This window comes from Oryctolagus cuniculus, chromosome 9 (genome assembly GCF_051225735.1).
Source record: "Oryctolagus cuniculus isolate XC-2025 breed Fujian yellow rabbit chromosome 9, ASM5122573v1, whole genome shotgun sequence".
Lineage (NCBI taxonomy): Eukaryota > Metazoa > Chordata > Mammalia > Lagomorpha > Leporidae > Oryctolagus > Oryctolagus cuniculus.
This window is the reverse complement of record NC_142875.1, coordinates 35,441,927-35,456,951: the sequence shown is the minus strand read 5'-3', so window position 1 is coordinate 35,456,951 and position 15,025 is coordinate 35,441,927. Positions and strand designations below refer to the sequence as shown.

Below are 15,025 nucleotides of genomic sequence, written 5' to 3'. Positions count from 1 at the left end.
CTGATTCAGCTTCCTGCTAATGTGCAACCTGGGAGGCAATAGACAATGGTTCAAGTACTTGGGTTCCTGCCACCCATGTGGGAGACCAGGATGTAGCTTCTGGCTCCTGGCTTTGGCCTGGACCATATCTTGCTATTTTGCCATTTGGGGAGTGAACCATCAGATGGAAGATCTCTCCTGCTCTTTCCCTCTGTTTCTCCCTCTTTCTGTTGCTCTGTCTTTCAAATACACGAGTAAATAATTAAAAATAAGTAAAACCTTACGAATACTTTAGAGATACAGAAATAAAAATGGCAATACACAAAGATTAACTAGTTATGTTTGCCTTAGTTTTAGGGAAAAGGTGATAGTTACAAATAAAATCAGCAAAGAAATGAATACCAAAAATACTATCAATTCTAGTGTATCTTCAAATCCATTAAGTAAGATGAATCCACATGTGTATGCACTGAGGTATATTTGCATATGGGTGTTATATATATATTTGTATAAGAAAAAATAGCATGTGTTTTAGAAGTTGTGGGTCACCACTAGTATATGTGGCATTTTTATGTAACTTAGACAGAAAAGCTCTTACCTGCAGGCAGATGGACCACAGCTTGGAAAATCAAACAGGGGCTGAATTTCATTCCCCATGCAAACCCTCCATCAGATGTTCATATTAATATTATTATGTATGAAATAAAACTTATAATGGAAGACTAATACAGTACTACAAATCTTCAAAGAAAGGAGATTTCTTAACATCAAAAAACTGATAAAAAATTGATGGATTATTTAAAACTGGAGCTTCACAGATTATGAAGTAGGTTTTTTTTTTGTTTTTTTTTTAAGATTTAGTTATTGGGGCCAGCGCTGTGGCCCAGTGGGTTAACGCCCTGGCCTGTAGCGCCGGCATGCCAGTTCAAAACCCGGTTGCTCCACTTCCAATCCAGCTCTCTGCCTTGGCCTGGGAAAGCATTAGAAGATGGCCCAAGTCTTCAGGCCCCTGCAACTGCGTGGGAGACCCAGAAGAAGCTCCTAGCTCCTGGCTTTGGATCAGCACAGCTCTGGCCATTGCAGCCATTTGGAGAGTGAACCATCAGATGGAAGGCCTCTCTCTCTCTCTCTCTCTCTCTCTTTCCTTCTCTTTCTGTGTAACTCTGCCTTTCAAATAAATAAATAAAATTTTTATTAAAAGATTATATCTTTTGAAAAGGCAGAGTTACACAGAGAGAGGAGAGGCAGAGAGAGAGAGAGGCCTTCCATCTGCTGGTTCACTCCCCAACTGGCTGCAATGGCCGGAGCTATGCCGATCTGAAGCCAGGAGCCAGGAGCTTCTTGTAGGTCTCCCATGGGGGTGCAGGGGCTCAAGGACTTGAGCCATCTTCTACTGCTTTCCCAGGCCATAGCAGAGAGCTGGACAGGAAGTGGAGCAGCCGGGACTTGAACCAGTGCCCTTATGCGATGATGGCATTGCAGGTGACGGCTTTACCTGCTGTGCCACAGTGCCGGCCCCAAAGTAGGTATGTTTTAAAGCAGGGTTCACAAGAACCACAAATCTACCCCCATGGAGTCAAGTGGGAGGAGTGGGTGACATATGTGCATAGTTGGGGAGGACCTGGGGCCATTGTGGAGCTCAGCCAAAGATGCAGGGCTTTCCTTACCAATTGATGCTATGCAGGAGTTCTGGCTCATGAGGGGCTGTTCATATATTCATGTATTCTTCTAAAACAGATACTAAAAGTAAATGTACCAGCTAATCTGTGTGGTAGAAATAAAATACCTTCACTTCTAGAACTCAAACCTACACTTCAGTCTGTGTGCTGCTTCCTTTATTGGGAGAATCTTGTACATAGCACAATCAAAATCTATCCTGTGTTATGTTCTTCCAAGGGTACTTCAACAAGTTGGTGGGAATTGGAATTAAAAGATAAATTTATTTCCATATGAAAAAACCTTTTGAAATTCGTGCATAGTTTGTTTTATAAAATTCATTTTTCATGAACCTTTTGAAAAAACAATGCATGGATTTCAAAATGTTTTTGCATCAAAAAGTAGCTTATCTTTTATTGCCATTGCTCATAAATTTTTTGAGGTACCCTCATATAATAATTCGTGTCACTCCACCTAATCAGAAGAAATTGCTCCTTTTTGTGATTCAGATGTCATGTTTATATCATAGATTATTACCCTCTATAAAGCAGTGATTGTCATTTGGATTATTCCCAGTAATTTTGCACACACAATAATTTTACATAGTATCTAAGACTTGCTGAACTGAAATACATCTGCTTGGGCACAAAAGTATCTATTTTATGGACTATCTATTATGATCTAAGTTGCATATTAGGTTTCTAATTTAAGACATTTATTCTTTTGAGTAGGGAATATATGTTCTAATAATATATTCAAAAAATATATAAAGAGATCATAAAAAGAAGTCTCCCTATCCTAGTATCCTAGCCACTCAGATGCCCCACTGCAATTTCTAGTATAGGGTACTAGATTCTAAGCGCACTGAGGAGATAATTATTATATATATATATATATGCTATATATATATGTATAAAACATATTACCTAGCTGCATAGTATTATGAGGAATGGAATACCAGTTTATTTCATTAGTCTATTTTAGAATAGTTATTTAGGTTGTTTTCATTCTTTTTTTTATAAAAAACTTGTATATCTGACATTTCACTTATGCCAACAGGATTGGAAAAATTCATAGAAGTGGCATCACTGAATAATTTGTAATGTGAATTTTGATATATTTAGCCAAATTCTTCTCCAAGAGGTTGTTACTCCACAGCAAAGTGTGAGTGTGCTTGATTGGTAGCAATGCAAACTTACCCAACTTTGACTCTGTCAGTGAGCTAAGGAAAGATTACACATCACTGGTTTATACTGTCTTCTTCTAACAAAGGAGTTTTGATCTTTCAGGGGGCTGGCAGGCTCTGTAGATTCTATCAAGGCTTAGCATTCAATTTTGTTACATAGGGGATATTTCAATTTGTCCCTTGATTTAGGCATTGCCCTCTTCCTAAGGCATGGTCCATATTCCTCAGGCATGGCCTTTCTGAGGTTTCAGTTGCATGCCAGGGGTGTTCAATGTACTTGCTCTATCTCTGGTTGGGCTAGAACTCAAATGTCTTCCTACCTATTGATTTTCTATGCAATAATGTTACTCTGTCATGTGTTAATATTATATACACAAATATAACTATAATCTACATATGTTTACATATATTAATATAGTATATACTTTCCAGCTGCTTAATGAAAAATCAGATGTGACCATCAGCTTCTTTTCTAAAAATAGCACTTTCACAAAATACATATAGTCCAGAGTATTGAAATGTAATTCTTGCTTTCAGGTTTGATAACTTGTGAATGATTTCATGCACATTACTGAACTATCTGCAGGTACACCACCCAGTTTTGGTAAAATGTAAATAATTAATACTTACTTGCTCTGCATTTTCTTTGTTTGTTTTATTTTCTTCCTCTTCTTCTTCTTCTGGTTCCACTGGAGCAGGAGTGAGTGATGCCACAAAATGCCACAGAATATCATGGAGAGAAGTTGTTTGGATGACATTACACAAAAGCCAGTTGAAAGCCTGAATAAATGATGATTAAATCAATCAATTAAAAAGATCATCTATGATTTAAAAAATATATAGGCTTTTTCTCAACTAGAAACAAATTACCTCCATGGGCTGTTTCAAGGAAACATACTAAAAACACTGACTTTCATTTCACTGAAAATACACTGAACTTGAAATGCTAAATACTTTTGGTTTTAATAAAAAAATGAAAATAATATATATAAAATACAGTATCAAAAAACTTTTTCAAACCACTTTTATTTTAAAAACTTCCCCCTAATATTAATTTACTCAAGCACTTGTTTTTTCAACTTGCATTTAGGATTAACTCAGAGTGTTTCCCAAGCTCTAAACTTAAAGGTATTTATATCATTTACTTATATTTATTTCCATAATTCTCATCAATGAAGTGGTGGGTTATTTACTACATTCATAATAAAGAAGAAAGATATACAGGTTTGTCATACACAGCAATCCCACTATTTCCTTTTTTTTTTTTTTTTTTTTGACAGGCAGAGTGGATAGTGAGAGAGAGAAAGGTCTTCCTTTTGCCATTGGTTCACCCTCCAATGGCAGCCACGGCTGGCGCACTGTGGCCAGCACACCGCGCTGATCCGAAGGCAGGAGCCAGGTGCTTCTCCTGGTCTCCCATGGGGTGCAGGGCCCAAGAACTTGGGCCATCCTCCACTGCCTTCCCGGGCCACAGCAGAGAGCTGGCCTGGAAGAGGGGCAACCGGGAAAGAATCTGGCACCCCGACCAGGACTAGAACCCGGTGTGCCAGCGCCGCTAGGTGGAGGATTAGCCTATTGAGCCGTGGCGCTGGCCAATCCTACTATTTTCAAGGAACGGAGGTACAGATAAGTTATTATGGGTAAATTTATAACTGAAGAGTCCTATGTCTCATTCTCTTTGCATAATTATTCTGTCATTTCATTAGCATGAAATTTTACTCTATTTTTAAATTACTCTAGGGTGATGGCGCTGTGGCATAGGTTAAGCATCTGTCTGCTGTGCTGGCATTCCATAAGGGTGCCAGTTTGTGTCCTGGCTGCTACACTTCCGATCCAGCTCTCTGTTATGGCCTGGGAAAGCATAGAAGATGGCCTAAGTGCTTGGGTCCCAGCACCCGCCTGGGAGATGCAGAGGGAGCTTCTGGCTTTGGATTGACCTGGCTCTAGCTGTTGCTGCTATTTGGGGTGTGAACCAGTGGATGGAAGACCTCTCTATCTCTCCCTTTCTCTGTCTAAAACTCTGCCTTTCAAGTAAATAAATAAATCTTAAAATCAAAATTATTCTAAATTTTACTCTAAATTCTGAGTACAAAAAGATTTAAAAAAAGATAATCCCAGAATTCAAATAATAAAGAAGAAACAAATTTATTTATACTGACTAAATATGGAATTCTAATAAGATATTCATAAATCTCAAGAGCTGAAATTTTATAGAACACATTCTATTTTTTGATTGGTTAGTATCTCTTTTATTTGGTGCAATTTATGTTTAGCAGAAAAGTGGCATCATTAGGGGCTGTTGCTGTGGCGCAGTGGGTTAACATCCTGGCCTGAAGCGCTGATATCCCATATGGGCGCCAGTTTGATCCCCGGCTGCTCCACTTCCTGTCCAGCTCTCTGCTATGGCCTGGGAAAGCAGTAGAAGATGGCCCAAGTCCTTGTGCCCCTGCACCCACGTGGGAGACCAGGAAGAAGCTCCTGGCTCCTGGCTTCGTATCCGCACAGCTCCAGCCGTTGCGGCCATCTGGGGAGTGAACCATCAGATGGAAGACCTCTCTCTCTCTCTCTCTCTCTCTCTCTGCCTCTCCTCTCTCTGTGTAACTTTTTCAAATAAATAAATAAATCTTAAAAAGAAAAGTGGCATCATTAAATGACTGTAGAATCATCACATGATCAATAACTCCATTATTGTATTCATACCTCCATAGCAAAAACTCGACAAGCAGATTTCCTTAAGGCTTGTTTCATTGCTATTTCAAGACCTTCTAGATCATGATGCTGTATAACAAAAGCTAAAACTGGCCACTGGAAATTTCGTTCTCCCTTAGAAAGAGAGCTGTGGGCTGAGATTAGCCGGGACAGCTCAGGAGATGGATGTCTCAAGAGGGAAGAACCAACTTCTAATAAAAAAACAAAGAAAGAAACTATTAAACAAAGAAACAAAGAAAGAAACTATTAATGAACACAGCAGGACTTATCCTTATTAAGATATTAGTGATATTATCTAGCTTATTCACTTTAGAACATCCCCCCTTTTTAGATGACATAAATTATGACAATTCCAGTTTTTACTGAGGAAAAAACTTAACTCTTAGAAAGATTAAATATCTTACTTTCCTTAAAGTCACAGAACTAGTAAGTTGTAGAGCTGTTTGAATCCAGTGCAGAATTCAGAGCTCATGTTTTCTAAAGCACTCTAAATGCTAAGTGATTTATAATCTCCTAAATGGAAACAATATCTCCATCATATTCTAAAATATTGCTTTGTAACAAAGATGTCTCAGTAAGAGCTCAAAAATAATTGTTGAATGAAAGCATAAAAATCATAGGGGATAATTGGTATTTTTCTTGAAGGTCTTTAATCAGCATCATCATCCGCTCATAATTTTTAGGCCAAACAAAACTTTATTTTAGTAAGTCTACCAGATAAATCATCATATTATCCTTTTTTCTTACATTTCTTCCATGTTTTTTTGAAGCCGACCCCCCCCCCCCAAGTTTGGGGCTGTTGATAACAACTTGCCCAGATCACATTATTTTTATGCTGATTAAGAGCTCCTTCTATCCCCTGTTTTATTAACTATTCAGAGAGCTGAGAGCTGCATGTGTTACATGATCTATTGTAGGTGGGGAGACAGCACTGAGTGTATTGGTCACTGGAACTGCGGGTTCACTAAAGCTTAGTGGAAAGAAGAATGGTAGAAACATTTGGCTGAGATGCCTAACAAGTAAGACTGTAAAGGTCAATTTATTCTTAAACAATCACTGAACAATCTCTGTCTCTTCCTATAGCTGCAAAATTTAGAGAGGCATTTAGAGAGGCACATTTATGGTTGCGTAACTCAGAAGCAGTATTTATCACAAATTAAAGATCAATCCATTAATTTCTCTTTCAAAATTAATTTTAAAATTATCTGCAAATAAAACCACTTTTAAATTTTTAGTAGTTGGATCATTGTACTCACCAGTGTCTCCACTGTTCACTCGCCTTCTAGGAATGGCTTTAACTCGTGCAGGTAAGATGGAGTGCTGTTTATCATACTCAGAAGCAACAACCGAGTATGACCTTTGGAACACAGTTCTCTTTGCAAGATCAGTGTCAGTTATGGGACTAGTTTCCAAACTGCAGACAGAACAAGGTAACAGATGAAAATTTGGGAGAAAAAGTGAGTGAAGTATAATTATAGCTATTTTATAATAGCGTGGTCAAATATGAGAATCTATATTTTATGTGGAGAAACAAACTCAGGTCAATTTGACAATCTTTCTTGAAATCATAATTTATCTTTCCAAATGCAGTAACACTTTGATTCATTTCAGAACTACATAAGAGGGAGTTACATTTACTTTTCATTTTAAGTGAAAAAGAAGAAAAAGCAATAACTCTCCCAAGTTCCTTTCGAAATCGAAGGTGTTGGGGTAGAACTTATATGTCATGAGAGTCAGGAAAAACAGGCATATACAATCGTAAGCACCCTAAAGAGAAAGAAAAGGGACATGCACATGCAGAAACCTAATGAAACAGAAAGTTCATTTTTCTCTGGTACTTGAGTTGTTAGGTTTCTCATTCTTGGAAAGTACTGCCCCAAGCTCTTTTCAGAGCACGGCCACATCAAAGTGTAAGGAGAGATGACAAACTGAGTTTCATCATCAATATTATATTAGGTTTACATTCTATGAAAGAATTCAGGGATTTTCATTCGAGCTTATATAAATGAGTAGCTTTTCTATTCTCTATAGCAACATGAAAGAACGAACTCTTTAAAAAAGAGAAACACCTTCCCTTTCCTTTGTCTTTAAGGCAAATTTACAAACCATTCTTTCCACGTGCTCTTTTTTCTGTCACCTCATTCCAAATTAAGACACTGCTCATCTTGAGTGCTGGAGGCCCCATACACCTTGCTGCCACTCAAGCCAGGGATGAGATCCTATGTCTGAACTATAAGATCCTATGTAATGAACTTTCAGTGTGTTTTCTCTACCTACTATTGCTCTTAGCTTATGCACATTCTTGTTTGAGTAGACCATACATACTCATATAACTAACTGGGGTAAATGTGCCTGGGTATCAGTTTGGAATGTTTGGCTCCAGCACTACTGAATTGTAAGGATATAGTAACAGAATTTATTTTATACATTGTGCTACTACGAAATAGGGTCATTTGTTCTGCTTTAAAAGAGTTTCCACCAACTTAAAAGAATCATTACATGACTTAAAAAAATAAGCTGTTCTTATACAAATGACTGGTTGTGAAAAAATTCAAACAATGTAATAAAACTCAATGGAGGATGCAAAGATAACCATCATCAGCTCAACCTGGGCTATGCTGGCCTGGATAATTCCTTTCAATAGAGCTGTCAGGGTCAAGGGTCCTGTGGGAGGTTTAGCAGCATCCCTGGCCTCTACTCAACAGGATGCTGGTTGAATGTAGTCCAGCTGTCCTCCTACTACTGCCACATGTCATCTGGGCGGCAAAAGTCACCATCACCTCCAATTGACAACTACTCTTCTAATGGAATCTTTATTTATCACTTTTTATAACTTGAGTTTGTCAAGGCATTTTTTTTCAAGACTAGTTCAGACATGTTATACTTCCTGAATTATTATACGCTTGAGAATATCTCAATTTGGCTGAATAAAAATGCTTGAGTCAATTTCTCTTCTTTAGGACTCTGTGAACACTTAATGTGCTCTGGTACATTTATACTTTCAGTATATACTTGACACCCTTTAAAAAATGTTTGTTTATCTACTTGAAAGGGAGAGGGAAGGGAGGGGGAGGGGTAAATGGAGCAGGAAGAGGGAAAGATGTCTTCCATTCACTGGTTCACTGGAAACAGCCAGGAGCTAGGAACTCTGTGTTTCTAGAGTGGTGAGTGCCCAAGCTCAAAAGTCATATCTACTGCCTCCCAGAATGCAGCAGTAAGAATCGGAGTTGCAGGAAGAGTAGCAGAGTCCTGAACCAGCATTCTGGTAAGGGATGCAGGTATCTCAAGTGGCAGCTTAACCTACTGAACTATGCCATGACGCCCATCCCTATTGTGTACTCCTTTAAACATGTTTTTCGTTAATGATTCATCTGATTAAACCAAAATTGATCATGGGTTTTGCAGTAATCTTTAAAATTTTTCTTAACTACTCATGAATGGGCACACAGGTGCTGATGTTTTCAAGATATTCTATATTTGAATGTGTCTGACAGACGTTGAATAAAAGTAGTGTTTTCTTGTTGGGGGACTTTAGAGACATTGTTTCATTTGCTCCTATAATTCAGTTATTAAACAGACAATTGAATTCAGGCTGATTTTCCAAGATGACTTTCCTTTGCTCACATACTTGAAAAATTCTCATTTTTTCCTTGAAGTTTCAATTATAGTCACCTGCAGTAAAAATTTCATTTTAATCTGGAAATTCAACACTTTCATTTTTAGGGGTATCTTTTCATATTATAGCTTTAGATAAACTTTCTATTGTATATGTTGGTTTTCTCCTTCAAGCATCCTAGTTATACTTATGTTGAATTGTCTGGTTTTCCACATCTTTAACTGTTATAATCTCTTGGTCTTTTTCTTCTTTATTCACTGTGATGATCTCAAAACTTTCTTTTATGTCAATAATCCAATTTATTCTTCTAAACATTTCTAATTAATCTGTCAGTTTTATAATGGCAGTTGTCAGTGTGTCCTCTTAGCTTTGTAATGTATCTTTTCACCTCATTCTGCTTTCTGGCTTAATCTCACTTTGGTTTTATTAAATTTATGCCATTACCAAGGTTTTTGGTACTACAGAGTGTTTATGGAAAATTTCTTCTTTTCCATGAGATGAGTTTCTTTCCATGTCGGGTGTTTCAACTGACTTTCACATGATATACCATTTGTTTTCAATGTGCTAATGCTTTCAGTGCGCAGCTCATGTTGTCCTGGTGCAGTAGGGGCAGATTTCCCCAGACTTCCTTTCCTATCATATTTGATATCTCTCTTATTCCTACCCCACCAATAACATGTGCTTTTATTTAATACTGTACTCCAGGGATCATTCCATCTCAAGGCAGTATGCCCTATTTCTGTGGTACCACTTCTTGCAACCTTTGACTGCTGCTCTGCTTCAGCAAGCATCCAAGAAAACAGGGTTCTCCAGAAGGTTTCCAATTTCTGCTGGGATTCTAGTGATGACACCACGGCCTGCTATAGGAGAGGATTCCACCTTGAATTTGCCTGGGGTTTCCATACATCTCCTTAATCTACTTTTCTCGATACTGGAAGCTGTTTGATTTCTCAGCATGATTTTAGAGATGATGCAAAAGTATGTCAAAATCTTGTTTCTTCTCATGGCCACCCTTTTGGGAATTTATGGTAACATGTTGGAGCAGGGAAACATTTTTCTTGATTTTAACTTTCCTAAAGTTCACTGGTTACTTGGGATGGGAATTTCTCTGATAAAGCTTTATTTCACTATACTTACCTAGAAGTTAATGCTGCTGGATTTTGATCCTGAAGCGTATTAATAACCTGATGAAACACACTTACCAGATTTGTTTCAAAAAGGTTCCTCTTTCTAAGTCTACCTCATTTAGAGATACTTTATTATCTTCAAAGATGTAAAAGGCTCTATTGTACTCCTTGGAGCAAATATCAAGAGCAGCTTCAAAAAAACTGGTAAGTAATCCACATGGTTGGGGAGAAACTAACAAGTATTTTTAATGGAAAAATATTCATTGGGACACAAAAGTTCTGCCACATTTGTTAAAACACTTATTATATGAGTTATTATATAACTGCACAGCATTAGCACAGCAGTATATTTTATTAAGCATGTTCTCTCTTCCTTCAGCAAACGTCTTCCTTTCCCGTAATTACAGCATGTTCATGGTTATTCATGGCTAAAATCTTCATGTCGCCTTAAACTTCTCTTCATTATCATCCAGTTAGTCAACAAGTCACATTAATTTTTCTGACAAAGTATCTCTTTTGTGTGTGTGTGTTTGGTAACCACTACCAAAATAATCCAGTTCTATATACCTAGCTGCAATCTTTGATGAAATATGTTGGCTTTGTTAATTGACACTGGGAGACTATCTTTTCATTTCCATCCTGTCATTCCTCCTCTAAAAGTTTCTGCGAGTCTCCGCCTTGTGCATTCTATTTGCATGCTTCTATTCAAGAACCTCTTTATCTTGGCCTCATCATACTTAAGTGAGGAGGCATTGCAAGCATTAATTCAAGACAGCTAAGAATTATTTTCAGTGCCACTTATCCCATGAAACCTCGAAGTATTTCCTGAAAGCAATCTCTCCTTAAATGAGAGTAAATAATATAAGACCATACAATGTAATTTACTACTTCATTAGTGGTATTTTTTTCTCCAACCAATCTTTCTCATCAAACACCTTACCTTATTCTCATACATATGCTTTTTCTTGCTGTTACAACAGTTAGCAGGGCTGACTCAAAGTCCTGAGATGGAAGGACATAGTAAAGAACTTCCAGAGCATTCTTTTCAAGATCAAAGTCTTTCTTCCACCAAACCCTGGCTATTTAACAGAGAGGAGAGAACTAAAATACCTTGGTGGCATAGACTTCATATTGCTTTCTGGCTCTTCAAACACATTAGGGCTTGCATCAGGAGTTACTGATATGTACGGGGCAGGTACAGATGTTGAACGAAGATATCTCATTTCATCTTGGAATAGGTTGTCATCTTGATAACCCACAAAATTTTCATGATGATGCCTGCATTAAATCAAACCCAATAACTTAAAGTATGATGAGAATACAGAGACTTTCCACTTGTAATTTCCTTCGTTAAAGGAAAAGCAGCACATGTTAAGTCTATAATTAAAGGCAAAGTATTAAAATAACCATAAATGTGGGTATGTCAAAAGCAAAGTCTGATCATTTTACACACAGATTCTACAGACACTACACACATTTCAAAAATAAAACGGAACTCGTTTTGCTTCCTTTCAAGGACTTTTCCATCCTTTAGTGCATTAATTAACTATCCTGCCAACTATCCAGTTGCTTAAGTTAAAATACTTCAATGCCATGTTAGATTTGGTTCCTGACTTTTACCAGTCACGCAGCTATAATACCAGGTTAGCTCTTAAAAATTATTCTCTTCTCATTCTTGATCATCACCGTCTTGGTTCAGGCTCATATCATTTCTTGCATGGACTACTGAAATACAGGCAGTTGCTTTTTGGGTAGGAACACATAAAAGTAAAATTTGAATATTGGATGTATGAAATGATCTATGCGTTGGGGAAGGGGTTGTCCATTCACAAGAGAGCTAAAAATATAAAATCTATAATTATACTACGTTATATTTTTATGTATGTTTTACAATTTGATTTTCCTTTTTAAACTGGAACAAAATGCCGTAAACTGAAGTCCACTGAGTGGTCTGTGAGGAGCCAAAGATTCACTACATCTGGCATGCCTGATTCCCACCTTGGTCTCAAATGTACTTTGTTTCTCACACTCATCTTTGTTTCTAATTCACTTTATTCTAATACTAAGTACAAAATTTACCAAAAAAAAAAACAAAACCAAAAAACATATATCTCTGCTATACAAATAAGGAAGGCACTTTCCAAAATGGGAACTGTTGGTTGGCAAGCCATGCCAGCAGGTAATATTTACAGATCTTCATTTGTCAGCTGAAGAAAAACATCTGAACTTATTATAAGAAAGACTGTCATGGCAGGTTAGTGTATACTGTGTGAAAACTATAGGCCACACCCTCCTAGTCCAAGGAAACAGTACATGATGAACAGGCTCCTCTCCATCTTCAGTTATGCACTTGACTCAGTTCCACATTAATTTCCACAGTGTGACTGTTTAACTGAAAACTACTTCATGCATTGACCCGTTAAAAATTCTTTCAGTATTTCCTCTGCCTTTGGTATACATTTAAACTCAGCAGGCCTACAGAGAACTACATTATCTGGCTCATTACTTCACATGGCATTCACGTGTGTCTTCACTCACCTGGGTTACTCTGCCAGAAACTGCTTTCCTCCCATCAGTTCCCTGATGGATTTTCTTTTTTTTTTTTTTTTGACAGGCAGAGTGGACAGTGAGAGAGAGAGACAGAGAGAAAGGTCTTCCTTTGCCGTTGGTTCACCCTCCAATGGCCGCTGCGGCCGGCGCACCATGCTGATCCGACGGCAGGAGCCAGGTACTTCTCCTGGTCTCCCATGAGGTGCAGGGCCCAAGGACTCAGGCCATCCTCCACTGTACTCCCTGGCCACAGCAGAGAGCTGGCCTGGAAGAGGGGCAACCAGGACAGAATCCGGCGCCCCGACCGGGACTAGAACCCGGTGTGCTGGCACCGCAAGGCGGAGGATTAGCCTAGTGAGCCGTGGTGCCGGCCCTGAAGGATTTCTATTTATCCTTCAAGATTCTGCTAAAGAGTTAGACTCTCTGGGAAGCTTTTCCTGATTCTTTGGGAAGATTCAGGGATCCACCCTCTGTTATGATGTAACAGCATCCTAAACATACTTCTACTATGGCACTCCTAACATGACATTTTACATGTTTCCTTTAAATGTCTGTATTCTTATCAGAGTGTGAGCACATGGAAGCCAGAATTTTATTAAATTCATCTCAGTATTTTCAGGGCCTAGAACAAAGCTGGTATCCAGATGGAACTCATTTAAATGCCAACAGAATGAATAGCTTTAAAATGAAAGAATTCCAATGGAAACATTAGTTTCCATTTCAGCACTTCTCATTATTAATAGTCTACTAATACATGTCTTAACAGTCTTCCAACGAATAAGAGTCTACCAGTCTTAACTTTCTGAGATGCATTTTGCTCTAATAATAATACAAATCGACAATGTATTTCCACAATTTTTTTAATTCTCATAACAATAAAGCATACCCCTTACCAGTCATATGCAAGTTGAAGCTACTAAAAAAGTAAATTCCTGGAGTTTTCTTTGTTCTACACTATGTATTACACAGTGTGAGTATTCAGTGCAAATAGTGAACTGCCTTATGATATTGGTTAATCGACAGTAGCTATTCAACCGGAGGTGATAGAAGAAGTAACACAGCCTCATTACCTAGCTAATGTCTGCAGGTAGAGACAAGGCATTTTCACTGGAAGATCTTCGGAAATGCCTTCTTTCACACTGGGCAGCTGCGACTGGAACGGCTTTGCAGGGTGGTAGCACAGGATGCTTGGCTCAGCCGCGCTGCTCAGCGACAACAGGAAGAGTGCGTTGGCTTTAATCACCTGGTGAGCTTCCATGGTGGGCAAGGCACGAGGGGTCTTGACTTGCAGTGGCTTTCTCCTAGACTGTTTGACCTGACAAAGAGAAGTGATCATTTCCTACTTGGCATCTTTACATTTCTTAAGCTAAGTACTTTAAGTTTTTAGTAAGAATTATTACTTATAGAACTATTCTGAAATGATGATAGTCATTTTCAAAACAACATTTACTTCATGCTTCTCCTGAACTGAAACTATTTTATATTGAACACAAACTGTATTTTTTACCTCTGAGAAAATCTAGAATCTATTTAAATATGAATGCAATGCCTTAATAAACTTGTTTATTCAGCTGAAAGGCACACAGAGAGTATGAGAGAGAGAGAGAGAGATCTTCCATCTGCTGGTTCACTCCTTAAATACCTGCAACAGCTGATGCTGGATCAGGATAAAGCCAGGAGCTAAGAATTCAATCTGGGTCTCCCACATGTCTGGCAGGGACCCATAAGTACTTGAGCCAGCATCTGCTGCTGACCATATCAGAAGCAGAGGACTCAAACCAGGCTGTCCAATATGGAATGTGGGTGTTCCAAGTGGTGACTTAACTGCTGCACCAAATAATCCACCCCAAAATGTAATTCCTTTTTTTTTTTTTTAAAGTCATCTGTGTGTGTTCTCATCAAAAATTTTCAGTTGAGTGTCTACTTACTGAGAATGATCTTGATTTTCCATGAGTCCAATAATGTAATAAGGTATTAAGGAAAAGAGAGAAAAGGCAAACAGAGGGAAACAAAGGTGCCAAAGAGGAGGAAGAGTAAAGGTGGGAAGAAGAGGGAAAGATATGCATATACAGATAGACAATTAATAATGAACACTTACATGACAAACACTTGCCAGTAAGGCACATGTGCTTTAGTTTAATTGTCATGTAGTATCTCAAGATACAATTTATTTTTAAAACTATGTGTATTATTTCTGTTACA

The 15,025-nt window shown here is 38.1% G+C and overlaps 1 protein-coding gene across 31 annotated transcripts in view; it reads right to left on the bottom strand.

The window, feature by feature from the left end:
* MYCBP2 (MYC binding protein 2) overlaps positions 1-15,025 on the bottom strand; it is a 303,498-nt gene that overhangs the window by 42,178 nt on the left and 246,295 nt on the right. For 29 of the 31 annotated variants that reach the window (XM_051850575.3, XM_051850577.3, XM_051850578.3 and 26 more), the window contains 5 exons: positions 13,894-14,138; positions 11,384-11,551; positions 6,787-6,944; positions 5,522-5,721; positions 3,452-3,601 (listed from right to left, as the gene is read on the bottom strand). In XM_051850575.3, the coding sequence (XP_051706535.3) occupies positions 3,452-3,601; positions 5,522-5,721; positions 6,787-6,944; positions 11,384-11,551; positions 13,894-14,138 (921 nt within the window). The remainder of the gene's footprint in view (positions 1-3,451; positions 3,602-5,521; positions 5,722-6,786; positions 6,945-11,383; positions 11,552-13,893; positions 14,139-15,025) is intronic. The other 2 variants (XM_051850583.3, XM_089303546.1) reach the window with 1 other exon arrangement.